The sequence below is a fragment of the Mesoplodon mirus genome (genome assembly GCF_964341445.2).
Source record: "Mesoplodon mirus genome assembly, chromosome: 2".
NCBI classification, from domain to species: domain Eukaryota; kingdom Metazoa; phylum Chordata; class Mammalia; order Artiodactyla; family Ziphiidae; genus Mesoplodon; species Mesoplodon mirus.
The window spans coordinates 17,521,519-17,534,766 of record NC_138977.1 but is presented as its reverse complement, the minus strand read 5'-3'; the positions used below and the strand labels follow the sequence as shown (position 1 = coordinate 17,534,766).

General features: G+C 35.3%; 1 protein-coding gene across 4 annotated transcripts in view; it reads right to left on the bottom strand.

The window, feature by feature from the left end:
* Positions 1-2,172: 2,172 nt before the first annotated feature.
* Positions 2,173-13,248, bottom strand: part of EIF4E (eukaryotic translation initiation factor 4E) — a 48,715-nt gene continuing 37,639 nt past the window's right edge. For all 4 annotated transcript variants that reach the window (XM_082636823.1, XM_082636821.1, XM_082636822.1 and 1 more), the window contains exons 4-7: positions 12,229-12,292; positions 10,390-10,503; positions 8,345-8,484; positions 2,173-3,253 (exon numbers count right to left, since the gene is read on the bottom strand). In XM_082636823.1, the coding sequence (XP_082492949.1) occupies positions 3,139-3,253; positions 8,345-8,484; positions 10,390-10,503; positions 12,229-12,292 (433 nt within the window). In that variant the 3' untranslated portion in view covers positions 2,173-3,138. The remainder of the gene's footprint in view (positions 3,254-8,344; positions 8,485-10,389; positions 10,504-12,228; positions 12,293-13,248) is intronic.

Here is a 13,248-nt window from a genome sequence, read left to right as displayed (position 1 = left end):
TAAAATTATACTTTTGAATGCAAACTTCAGCATTTAAGAATCTCAGCTCAACTTGAAAACTTTGCTTTATTTTGTCATTTATCTTAGAAGATAACAGGATATAGACACTTAAAACTGTATATGAAAATATTCACTTAATCTATGCACCTCTAAACTCCTGTACCTTTGTCTCCTTGTTCTCAAAACACCCCAAATGATTAGTTTAGCTGACTGCGAACAGAGTGGCCTCGGGGGACGCTCCATCTATTATACATTTCATTACCAAAGGAAGTAAAATTTAAAATGTCCTGACCTATAAACTTACTACAATCTGGTGCAATTTATTACAGCCCATCAGGTAGGCTCTATACCACTGAGACTGTATAATGTGCTTTACAGGATCTCCGAAACCAAATTTCCATGATTCAAATCCATACTAAGTGACTTAAATCCTCACTGCTCATTTCTTCATCTGTAAAAGGGGGATAACAGCACCTACATCAAAGGATTACTGTGCAGGTTAAAGTGCATGTGAAGTGCTTAGAACACTGCCTGGCACATAAGTACTAAGTAAGGATTTTAACTTTTTGATTCTTACATAGTATGCCTCAAATCCTTCTGTAGAACTGGAATTATTAACAAAATTGGTTAAATGAAATATGGCACATCCTACAATGAACTACTATTTACCCATTAAAGATTGTTTTAATAATCTACTATGAAAATATATTTATTTATAATATCTTGTTAGAGAGGGAAAAGTAACTTAGAAAATCATGTACAATCTAATCTTATATTTAGAAAAGATGCTAATAAAGTTAGGAAATTTGCAAGTCATTGTGGTACTTAAGTGGCATTTGCCAAAAGTGACTCAGAATCATTCCTCCCCACCCATACTGGGAAAAAGACTTAAAACCGAATGTGATGCTCAGATGGTAATAATGAGGACAATCAAATGTTATAAATTAGGATTTAAAAAAAATTTAGAACTGTGTACATTTAATTCATTATTCCTCCTCTATCCGCCAAAGCTGATACTTCTTAAAATGGACTGCATCCTAGAATTAAGGAAATTAAGCATTAATTTCTAATAGATATATTCTTCCAATGCCACCCATTGCCCACACACTACCACCTCCACGGTCACTTTTAAGCAAGCTCTTGAAGTGCTCACAACTTCGTTTATCAACAAAGACAATAAACCACCTTAAACAATCACCCAACCTTAAACAACAGATATTACTAGGTACAGTATATTGAGATTATAAACACAAAAGACTCAGTTATTTCTAGAATACTGAACAAGGGGTGTTTGTGGTATTGCGGGTACTCAGGTGGTAGCTTGTGGTACCCTTTAAACTGTTTTAATTCCTCAGTAAAATCAATACTATTAATTTCATGTTTATTTTATATAGGATTTTTGTCAAACTTAGCAGCTTTAAAATGAGTAATTCATAATCACCATCTAAAGACAAAATTTCCTCTCAATTAATGGTTCTCATTCTACCTACAGTTCAACTTACCCTTTTGTCTACAATATAGCCATATTTCATTTTACGGGATCTGAAATATACAATTATTATAAACAAACTGTTTTCAAATTTGCTTTCAGATGATGCCTACAAAGAGATCAAGTTTTTAAGTTTACATAAATCTATACTACACCAATTCATCATTATAAATACAAGCATTCATAACCTGTTTATTCTAATTCTATTTAGACAGCAACACTAACAAAATTCTTAATGCATACGCCCCCCACCACCTGTAACTCTTTCCCTATGGTGTCATTTGGACACTTGAAAAATAACATCTCAATTCAGCAACCAAGTTTTACAACTGCTATTCCTACCAATCAGATGGTGATGCACCAAGGTCACAATTCTCATGAGTTTTAACATATTAAGAGTACATTATTTACCTAAGACTGAAGGGCTGTGCCTCTTACTTTATTAAAAAAAAAAAAGATAGCCACATCAATTTAATTCCATATATATATGATGCTACCTGTTCAATTTATTAAAAATTAAAATAAACGTAATAATCAAACTAATGCTCCAAACTTACGCTATTCACGTGGAAGACACTACAAAAGAAGACACCATAGAGACTGCCTTGCAATAAGAAGTACAAATTCCTTCTATAGAGATGGAGAAATAAAAGGAAGGACAAATCTAGTTGTCTAAAAGACAATTCACTGTACACATTTTATTTACAGTTTTGTACACTGTCTTAATATGAATGGGACCGCTTTTCTACTTGAGCCATTTTTTAACCAAAGCAAAATAACCTAAGTATAACAAAGTGTTAAAATACAGCATAAAGATACAAAAACAGACATACTAATTCTAATTAGGAATGTAATTATGATGTTACATTTTTTATAATCCACAATTATGTTTAGGAAATCACACATAGATCACTGATTTGAATGAAATGCATAAATTTGTAGCAAAGCTTTGTAGTTACAAAAAAACAAAAAAATTACCAAAGAATGCACAAAATTAATGTTTATTCCACCTCTGTGTCATATTCCTGGATCCTTCACCAATGTTACATGAGGAAAAAAACAAAAGCAAAACAAATGAAAAACTGAAATCAGAATCACTAATGTTATCAAGTAGGGAAACAAATAAATTAAAATCTAGCAGCCATCAGCAAGAGTACAGCACAGACAATGCTGTAAAAAGAAACAAAGAAAATTGTTAGAAAACTGTATGCATCATACTCTTTCAAACCAGCAAAATATGCTCCTTCATACAATGGAACATAAACAGAATCCTTCTCTTGTAAGGTATAGAAATGCAAATTCTTTTCTTTAATATTGTAGATGGGTCAAATGTGTTTGTAATCGTTAATTCTTTTAAGCTATTACAGAGTGGGCCAGGAACACATTTATTGATTCTGGGGACGATGTGTACTATAATTCTTTGATTGGGATAGTGGACACTCTAGCCAAAATTTAAAAAAAAAAACAAAAAACTATGAACACAGAAGTACAAGACAAAGGCGAATGAGACTTCTCTTATATCTTAGCAACATTTAGATGGAAATCAAATTTAAATGCAGTCCACTCTGCTTTTGAAGAGGCTTTGGTTCAGCTCCCAAATCTCGATTGCTTGACGCAGTCTCCTATGAGAATACTCAGAAGGTGTCTTCTTAAACAACAAACCTATTTTTAGTGGTGGAGCCGCTCTTAGTAGCTGTGTCTGCATGGGACTGATAACCAATCACTATCTTTGGAGGAAGTCCTAACCTTTCCTTGTATACCCTCCTAGAAAATGAAAAAGAAGAAAAGTAGCCATTAATTTTTATTCAAACATACACCCCAAATCCAGTATTATTATTCTTTACATTAAAAAATAATACCTAGAGAGGGAAATAGGAAATTGCACACCTTTTTCCTTTTAGCAAAATTTACTCTTCATTTTCACAACAATCTTGGTTAATCACTTAACCAATACTTGAGTCTACTATGTATCAGGTACTGTGATAATTATCAGTAAATTAATAATAAGCAAAGCAAGGACAGTCTCTAGGCTCATGGTGTTTATAGTTTAGAGTATTTGATTATTTACAAACTCACAAATACATATGGTGGAGGTGTATCACATACCTAATTAATGTATTCAAAATCAATTACACGCACGTCTTAATTTTCTGATCTAAAATGCTTCAATTATATTTTACATATAAACCTTAATAAATATTGTATGTTACTGCAATTACATTTACCTTACCTATTACCGACAAGAATGCACACACAAAAATTAAACACTGTGAAGGCGATTTATGATATTTTAAGGATAATTTAGAACATAACATGATTTCTGCCTTATATATTAAATCTACAACCTAATTTTCAAATAAGATGTGACTGAGTATCAAAGAGGGTAAGCACAGGGGTTGTGATATTATTAACAAGGAGGATCTAATCTCCTCTTTGAAATCAGAGAAATCTCTCCTTTTAAAAACTCATGAGGTCAAAGTATAATGCTAAGAGAATGAAGCACATCTCAAGGCCAAGGAACAAAAATAAGGCTGTGTGGCTACAGCTCACAAGAAAGGTAAGTATGAGAGAGAAGGCTGACAAGGTAAAATTGGGGACAGATCATACGATCTTATGAGAACATCATAGGTCAAGTTAGGAATCTGGTATCTGAGAAAAAATAGCAAAATTTTAAAAATAGGCACCAAAATGAAACAAAAATAAAGAAATATACATTTTCATGGAGCTAAATACTCCAGCAGTATGATACCAGGAAATTTTATTCACACTCTACCCTTCAGAAGACTTTACTACCTTCCTTCGAATAGGGTATTTAAAAATAATTTTATGAGAACTAAAATTATAACTATTATCAGATTTACATTAGGATATAATGTATTACCTTCAATTATACTTAATCACTAAAAATGCCAGAAAGAGCACTGAGCCATGCAACTTAAAAGGGTGAAAAAAAATTTTTCCTTGAAAAAGTGAGGTCAAAAGTTTTACAGAGATTTCAAAAATGTTTAATATTGACACAAATAAAAAACTTTCCAAGGAAAGAAGTTCATACTTAGTTTCTTTAACACATTTTCAAAGAAATAGGAGACTCCCACAGTCAGTAAGTTTTAAGGCTGACAGAAAGATCAGGAATATGGTGACGGAACAACAATCAACCTTCTCTTATAAGAAACCCCATGGAGAATGAAACCTGGAAAATCCCCACACTTGTTAATCCAGGAAGGAATTATGTTCACAGGAGAATTCATAATGTTTGAAAAATCAACATTCAAAGAGGCAAACTAAACATATTGTGACTTATGACTGGTACTTACTTTTAACACAAAATTTAAAGTCCAATTTTACTAATTTAAATATAGTAAAAAGAAAATCCTAGGCAACACTGACTGACACTTGCGGGGAGCGGGGGCAGGGATGACAGGCAACTTTTGCAAATAGTAATATTTGCCCCAAATATTGATAAATCATTAGCCAGACTCATCAAGAAAAAAAGGGAGAAGACTCAAATCAATAGAAATAGAAATGAAAAAGGAGAAGTAACAACTGACACTGCAGAAACACAAAAGATCATGAGAGATTATTACAAGCAACTCTATGCCAATAAAATGGACAACCCGGAAGAAATGGACAAATTCTTAGAAATGCACAACCTGCCAAGACTGAATCAGGAAGAAATAGAAAATATGAACAGACCAATCACAAGCACTGAAATTGAAACTGTGATAAAAAATCTTCCAACAAACAAAAGCCCAGGACCAGATGGCTTCACAGGCGAATTCTATCAAGCATTTAGAGAAGAGCTAACACCTATCCTTCTCAAACTCTTCCAAAATATAGCAGAGGGAGGAACACTCCCAAACTCATTCTACGAGGCCATCACCTTGATACCAAAACCAGACAAGGATGTCACAAAGAAAGAAAACTACAGGCCAATATCACTGATGAACATAGATGCAAAAATCCTCAACAAAATACTAGCAAACAGAATCCAACAGCACATTAAAAGGATCATACACCATGATCAAGTGGGGTTTATTCCAGGAATGCAAGGATTCTTCAATATACGCAAATCAATCAACGTGATACACCATATTAACAAATTGAAGGAGAAAAACCATATGATAATCTCAATAGATGCAGAGAAAGCTTTCGACAAAATTCAACACCCATTTATGATAAAAACCCTGCAGAAAGTAGGCACAGAGGGAACTTTCTTCAACATAATAAAGGCCATATATGACAAACCCACAGCCAGCATCGTCCTCAATGGTGAAAAACTGAAACCATTTCCACTAAGATCAGGAACAAGACAAGGTTGCCCACTCTCACCACTCTTATTCAACAGTTTTGGAAGTTTTAGCCACAGCAATCAGAGAAGAAAAGGAAATAAAAGGAATCCAAATCGGAAAAGAAGAAGTAAAGCAGTCACTGTTTGCAGATGACATGATACTATACATAGAGAATCCTAAAGATGCTACCAGAAAACTACAAGAGCTAATCCATGAATTTGGTAAAGTAGCAGGATACAAAATTAATGCACAGAAATCTCTGGCATTCCTGTACACTAATGATGAAAAATCTGAAAGTGAAATCAAGAAAACAGTCCCATTTACCATTGCAACAAAAAGAATAAAATATCTAGGAATAAACCTACCTAAGGAGACAAAAGACCTGTATGCAGAAAATTATAAGACACTGATGAAAGAAATTAAAGATGATACAAATAGATGGAGAGATATACCATGCTCCTGGATTGGAAGAATCAATACTGTGAAAATGACTCTACTACCCAAAGCAATCTACAGATTCAATGCAATCCCTATCAAACTACCACTGGCATTTTTCACAGAACTAGAACAAAAAATTTCAAAATTTGTTTGGAAACACAAAAGACCCCGAATAGCCAAAGTAATCTTGAGAACGAAAAATGGAGCTGGAGGAATCAGGCTCCCTGACTTCAGACTATACTACAAAGCTACAGTAATCAAGACAGTATGGTACTGGCACAAAAACAGAAAGATAGATCAATGGAACAGGATAGAAAGCCACGCAGATATGGTCACCTTATCTTTGATAAAGGAGGCAGGAATGTACAGTGGAGAAAGGACAGTCTCTTCAATAAGTGGTGCTGGGAAAACTGGACAGGGACATGTAAGAGTATGAGATTAGATCACTCCCTAACACCATACACAAAAATAAGCTCAAAATGGATTAAAGACCTAAATGTAAGGCCAGACACTATCAAACTCTTAGAGGAAAACATAGGAAGAACACTCTATGACACAAATCACAGCAAGATCCTTTTTGATCCACCTCCTAGAGAAATGGAAATAAAGACAAAAATAAACACATGGGACCTAATGAAACTTCAAAGCTTTTGCACAGCAAAGGAAACCATAAACAAGACCAAAAGACAACCCTCAGAATGGGAGAAAATATTTGCAAATGAAGCAACAGACAAAGGATTAATCTCTAAAATTTATAAGCAGCTCGTGCAGCTCAATAACAAAAAAACAAACAATCCAATCCAAAACTGGGCAGAAGACCTAAATAGACATTTCTCCACAGAAGATATACAGACTGCCAACAAACACGTGAAAGGATGCTCAACATCTTTACTCATTAGAGAAATGCAAATCAAAACTACAATGAGATATCATCTCACACCAGTCAGAATGGCCATCATCAAAAAATCTAGAAACAATAAATGCTGGAGAGGGTGTAGAAAAAAGGGAACCCTCTTGCACTGCTGGTGGGAATGTGAATTGGTACAGCCACTATGGAGAACAGTATGGAGGTTCCTTAAAAAACTACAAATAGAACTACCATATGACCCAGCAATCCCACTACTGGGCATATACCCTGAGAAAACCATAATTCAAAAAGAGTCATGTACCAAAATGTTCATAGCAGCCCTATTTACAATAGCCCTGAGATGGAAACAACCTAAGTGTCCATCATCGGATGAATGGATGAAGAAGATGTGGCACATATATACAATGGAATATTACTCAGCCATAAAAAGAAACGAAATTGAGCTATTTGTAATGAGGTGGATGGACCTAGAGTCTGTCATACAGAGTGAAGTAAGTCAGAAAGAGAAAGACAAATACTGTATGCTGACACATATATATGGAATTTAAGAAAAAAAATGTCATGAAGAACATAGGGGTAAGACAGGAATAAAGACACAGATCTACTAGAGAATGGACTTGAGGATGTGGGGAGGGGGAAGGGTAAGCTGTGACAAAGCGAAAGAGCGGCATGGACATATATTCACTACCAAACGTAAGGTAGAAAGCTAGTGGGAAGCAGCTGCATAGCACAGGGAGATCAGCTCGGTGCTTTGTGACTGCCTGGCGGGGTGGGATAGGGATGGCGGGAGGGAGACGCAAAAGGGAGGGGATATGGGAACATATGTATATGTATAACTGATTAAATTTGTTAAAAAAAAAAGTTTTAAAATTTACACACGTTGGTTTTAAATATGGACAAACCCAAGCTACTGTCACTTAAACTTCAATGGCAAATGCCAATATTCACCAAATTATTGAGTATTATACATTAGCATTATGGTTTTAAAGTAGGGCAAAAAAGACATATTCTCATATGCTAAATAATAAAATGCTACATGGTAAAACAGTGATTATATACCCCATTGCTAGGAAAAAGAAATTTTACAGAAGTGAAAAAAATATGAATAAGACACCGAATACCAATACACAGCAGTTCAAGATTATAAAAGTGTTCATGAAAACTAGGAAAATAATGATCTACATAAATACTTTTAATTTAAAAAGTACTTCTGCTTTTAGTTATCTATTTTAAAAGAAGCACACAAAAAGCAAAACTTACCCTATATGTGTAACTGCTTCTCTGTTTTCACATTCAGTAGTCCATATTGCTATTTTATCACCTTTAGCTCTAACATTAACCACAGCTCCACATACATCATCACTGTAGTCATCAAAAGACTCTCCAATAAGGCACAGCAGCTTAAAAGAAAAAATCCAAATCTCAAATTACATTCAATAGATGATAAACAGCTTATTAAGCTGCAAATGTCTCAAATATCTGTATATATACAAAACTGAAAAAGTTTTTAAATCAAGAGTCGACTTTTTTTCTTTCTTTTTTTTTTTTTTACGCGGGCCTCTCACTGTTGTGGCCTCTCCCGTTGCAGAGCACAGGCTCTGGATGCGCAGGCCCAGCGGCCATGGCTCATGGGCCCAGCCGCTCCGCGGCATGTGGGATCTTCCCGGACTGGGGCACGACCCCGTGTCCCCTGCATCGGCAGGCGGACTCTCAACCACTGCGCCACCAGGGAAGCCCGAGAGTCGACTTTCTGAATGCCTAAATTATATTTATATATAGTTTTTTGTCCTGGCCTTTAAAAATTTTGTTAATTTGATTCTTTAATACCAAGAACATGATCAGTTTTGTTAACTTTTTTAGCAAATTGGGCAACTGATGTCCAGGCACATAAAAGGTGAATTATTTTATTAATATTCACTTTGCTCTGCTGCTGCTTACACTTGCCAGCAAATATTAATGGAATAACTGAAAAAGCTGCTTAATTGCCTCTTGTTCTTGTTTTTCATGAACATTTTCTAACTTTAAAAAAAACTGTAGTAAATACATGACATAAAATTTACCATATTAACCATTTTTAAGTGTATGGTTCAGTGGCATTAAGTATATTCACACTGTACCACCAACAATCTCCAGAACTTTTGTCATCCTGCAAAACTGAAATGACTTTTTAATGCAGAATTCTAAAATAGTAATTACTGATAATCTCTCCCAAAAGCAAAATAAAGTTTCTTTTCTTTTTTTTTTTTGGTGGTACGAGGGCCTCTCACTGTTGTGGCCTCTCCCGTTGCAGAGCACAGGCTCCGGACGCGCAGGCTCAGCGGCCATGGCTCACGGGCCCAGCCACTCCGCGGCATGTAGGATCTTCCTGGACCGGGGCATGAACCCGTATCCCCTGTATCGGCAGGCGGACTCTCAGCCACTGTGCCACCAGGGAAGCCCAGTTTCTTTCTTTCTTTTTCTTTTTTTTTTAAACTTATTTATTTATTTATTTGGTTGCATCGGGTCTTAGTTGCAGTTCTCGGGCTCCCTAGTTGCAGCTTGCCAGCTCCTTAGTTGCGGCATGTGAACTCTTAGTTGCGGCATGCATGTGGGAACTAGTTCCCTGACCAGGTATCAAATCCGGGCCCCCTGCATTGGGAGCTGGGAGTCTTAACCACTGCACTGCCAGGGAATTCCCGCAAAATTAAGTTTCTTCTTTAAAAAGCCATTCACTGAAATGTTTATTATTGCTCAACTTAGTAAGGGCTAACCATAAACCAGACACTGTCAAGTGATAGGGATACAAAAGAGACTATCATCCCTGCTCCTAAAAGCTTGGGGTTTGAAAACTTTCACTAGAGAAAATGCCTATTATCTCATATTTAATAAATGTCATATGAAGCCAAAAGTTCCAAGTTACATCACAACATATAAGCTGAATAATATCAAGCTACAATTTCACTGTTTCCTTCATTGATCTAAAAAGTTTAGTATACAGATCAATACTCAAGAGGATTGTAGAAAAACTTACATCATACAAAATGTGAGACGTTCTATAATTTTGAATTTAATGAAATGACCAGGATTACCTTATTCTGGAAGGTGAGTCAACTGCCAATCACTTTCTGGATGTGTAATATGTGGTAGGGAGTTTCACTGTATTAGTATGTAAGAAGTATACAAGATTCACAGGACAGAACAAAATTAAGTGCTGGCTTAGCTAAAGTGGGAATCCTTATCTCGTCTTGAATTAAGTAACCAATGTAAAATGTAACATAAGTTAAGTTTTAGTATTCCGAAACAGCTTTATAATTTTAAAACCTTACTGTCTCTAGCCAAAAGCGATCGAGGTCACTTCGTCTCTGCTGTTTGTTCAATGTAATTAGCCATCGTCCTCCTCGTTTGTTTTTCTCATCTTCCCACATAGGCTCAATACCATCCTACAAGGTTAGGGAGACAACAATATGAGACAATACTGTTACTTTAACTTGAGATCACCATTAGAAACAGCAAGCAACAACCCTATTAACTATTTACTTTATACCCATAAAAACTGTTAATTGATGTAGTGGGGAAAAAAGCACACAAGACTTAAAGCAAAATTAGAGTCCTGACTTGGGCACTTATTAACTATCAAGCCTTGGGTTTCACTTAATTTGGAGGCTCTAAAACATTCTGAGTAACAGATACCTTTGAGAAGCTATATACATTTCTATACCTAGAAAATATATAAAAAACTTACACAATTTTAGAGAGCTAATGACTGTCCCACCCACTACCAGCTGACAAAACTCATAAATATCTCAAGGACCCACACACTCCAGGTTAAGAATTCCTGACAAACTCTGGACTTCAGTCTACTCAAATATATAAAGAAGAAACAGATTGGATGATCCATTTGGATGATCAAAGCTCTCCTCAAAATCAATCACAGTATGTGCCCATACAGTCTGACTCTCACTTAATTTCAATAACTGGGTTGGCCAAAAGGTTCATTTGGTTTTTTCCGTAAGATGCATCTAGTAGCACTCAGTTGTCTTTAACTTCATTCAAAACAATTTCGTTAGATTGTATGTGACAGCTGTCATATCAGAGTGCATTTAAAAAAAGACTTATCAGAATTGGTGAATTTTCATGTAGCCATTTTAATATTGAAAATGTTAGAAAAAAAGCGACATTTTTGGCTTTATTATTTCAAGAAAGGTAAAAATGCAACATTTATGCAAAAAAAAGAATTGTGCTGTGTATGGAGAAGGTGCTGTGACTGACTGAACTTGTCTAAAATGGTTTGCAAAGTTTTGTGCTGGAGATTTCTCGCTGGACGATGCTCCACAGTCAGGCAGACCAGCTGAAGTCGACAGCAATCAAATCGAGACACTAACTGAGAACAATCAACATAATACCATACAGGAGAGAGCCAGCATACTCAAAATACCAAAATCAAGTGCTGACCATCATTTGCACTAGCTTGGTTTTATGAATTGCTTTCATGTTTAGGTTCCACGTAAGTGAAAAAAACCTTCTTGAACGTATTCAAGCATGCAATTCTCTACTTAAACGTAAGGAAAACTTTCCGTTTTTAAAACAAATTGTGACAGGTGATGAAAAGTGGATACTGTACAATAATGTGGAACAGGAGATCCTGGGCAAGCTAAATGAACCACCATCAACCACAAAAAAAAAAAAAAAACACCAAAGGCTGAATACGTTGTTCAATAAAGTTCTTGAAGAAAATGAAAAACATGCCTTGAATAAATACAATTAGAGAAGAAAAACAAAAACAATTAGAGAAGAAAAACACTAGACGTTTTGATGAAGGGCAAAACAGAACAACGCTAATTTAATTAGACAACTAGACCTATGAGTTACGGGGCTTCAAATGTAGTTCTATTACTTTAAAACATGTTTTAACTAAATTAAATGTGCCTTTTATTTTTACTTAAAAAAATGTCTTTTATTTTTACCAAAAAGGCACTTTTTGGCCAACCCAATGTTTATACTAAAATAGGGCAAAATATATTTATGCTAAAACCTGGTAAAGCTAATTTAATTATTCTCCAAGCATCACAACATTAACTATTCCTATGTTCATGGCAAGATTTTTTAATGAATACCTGAATGGTCCAGTCTTATAATAAATATATGAAATCACCAACTAAACATACCTTAAAAAGTGAATAGTCACAGCCAGGCATTAAATTACTAGACAACTGGATATGGTTGTACAGACTAGATAAAAGAAAAGAACAATTATAAACATAGCATATGTAATGCAAAGTTTAGGTGCATACATATACATTCAGAGAATATGATAAAAATAAGATAAAAACTCAGTTTACTTCCCGCCCCCATGAAGTCAATTTCTGAAATGGACCAAACAGATCTTAGTAACAGTCAGCCTTAAGAATCAACATCTGATGATTTTCAAGAAAATATTTTTAATAATTTTATTCTGACAATTTTGATGTATTAGTTAACTTAATACATACATATGTATACACAAGAAACTGAAAATAGAGGTATGAGGTGGCTTTAAGTAGATGAAAGAATCCGTGAGACGAATGAACAGTTTTAAACACACAAAAAGACAAATCAAGAGAAAGCAAGACAAACTCCCTGACCATCAGGATTGCAAGACTAAAATAGTCAACATTATTATCCTTGAAAGTATCCAAGAATGGAACAGATCAATGGTTCCCAAACACCACACACCATTACTAGTTTAAGTCAGCATAATAATCTTTTGGGGAGCTTTTAAAAACAAAACAGGACTTCCCTGGTGGTGCAGTGGTTAAGAATCCGCCTGCAGGGGACACAGGTTTGAGCCCTGGTCCGGGAATATCGTACATGTCACAGAGCAATTAAGCCCATGCACCACAACTACTGAGCCCGTGTGCCACAATTACTGAAGCCTGCCTGTCTAGAGCCCATGCTCTGCAACAAGAGAAGCCTCTGCAATGAGAAGCCCATGCACCGCAACTAAGAGTAGGCCCCGCTCACCGCAATTAGAGGAAGCCCACGCACAGCAAGACCCAATGCAGCCAAAAATAAATAAATAAATTTATTAAAATAGCAACCAAAAAAAAATTAAAAACAGTTCCTTACCCTACTTCTTGAGATTTTAATTCCTTAAATATAGGATGGAACCATAGAATCTGTATTTTTAAACTACTTCCCAAATAGTA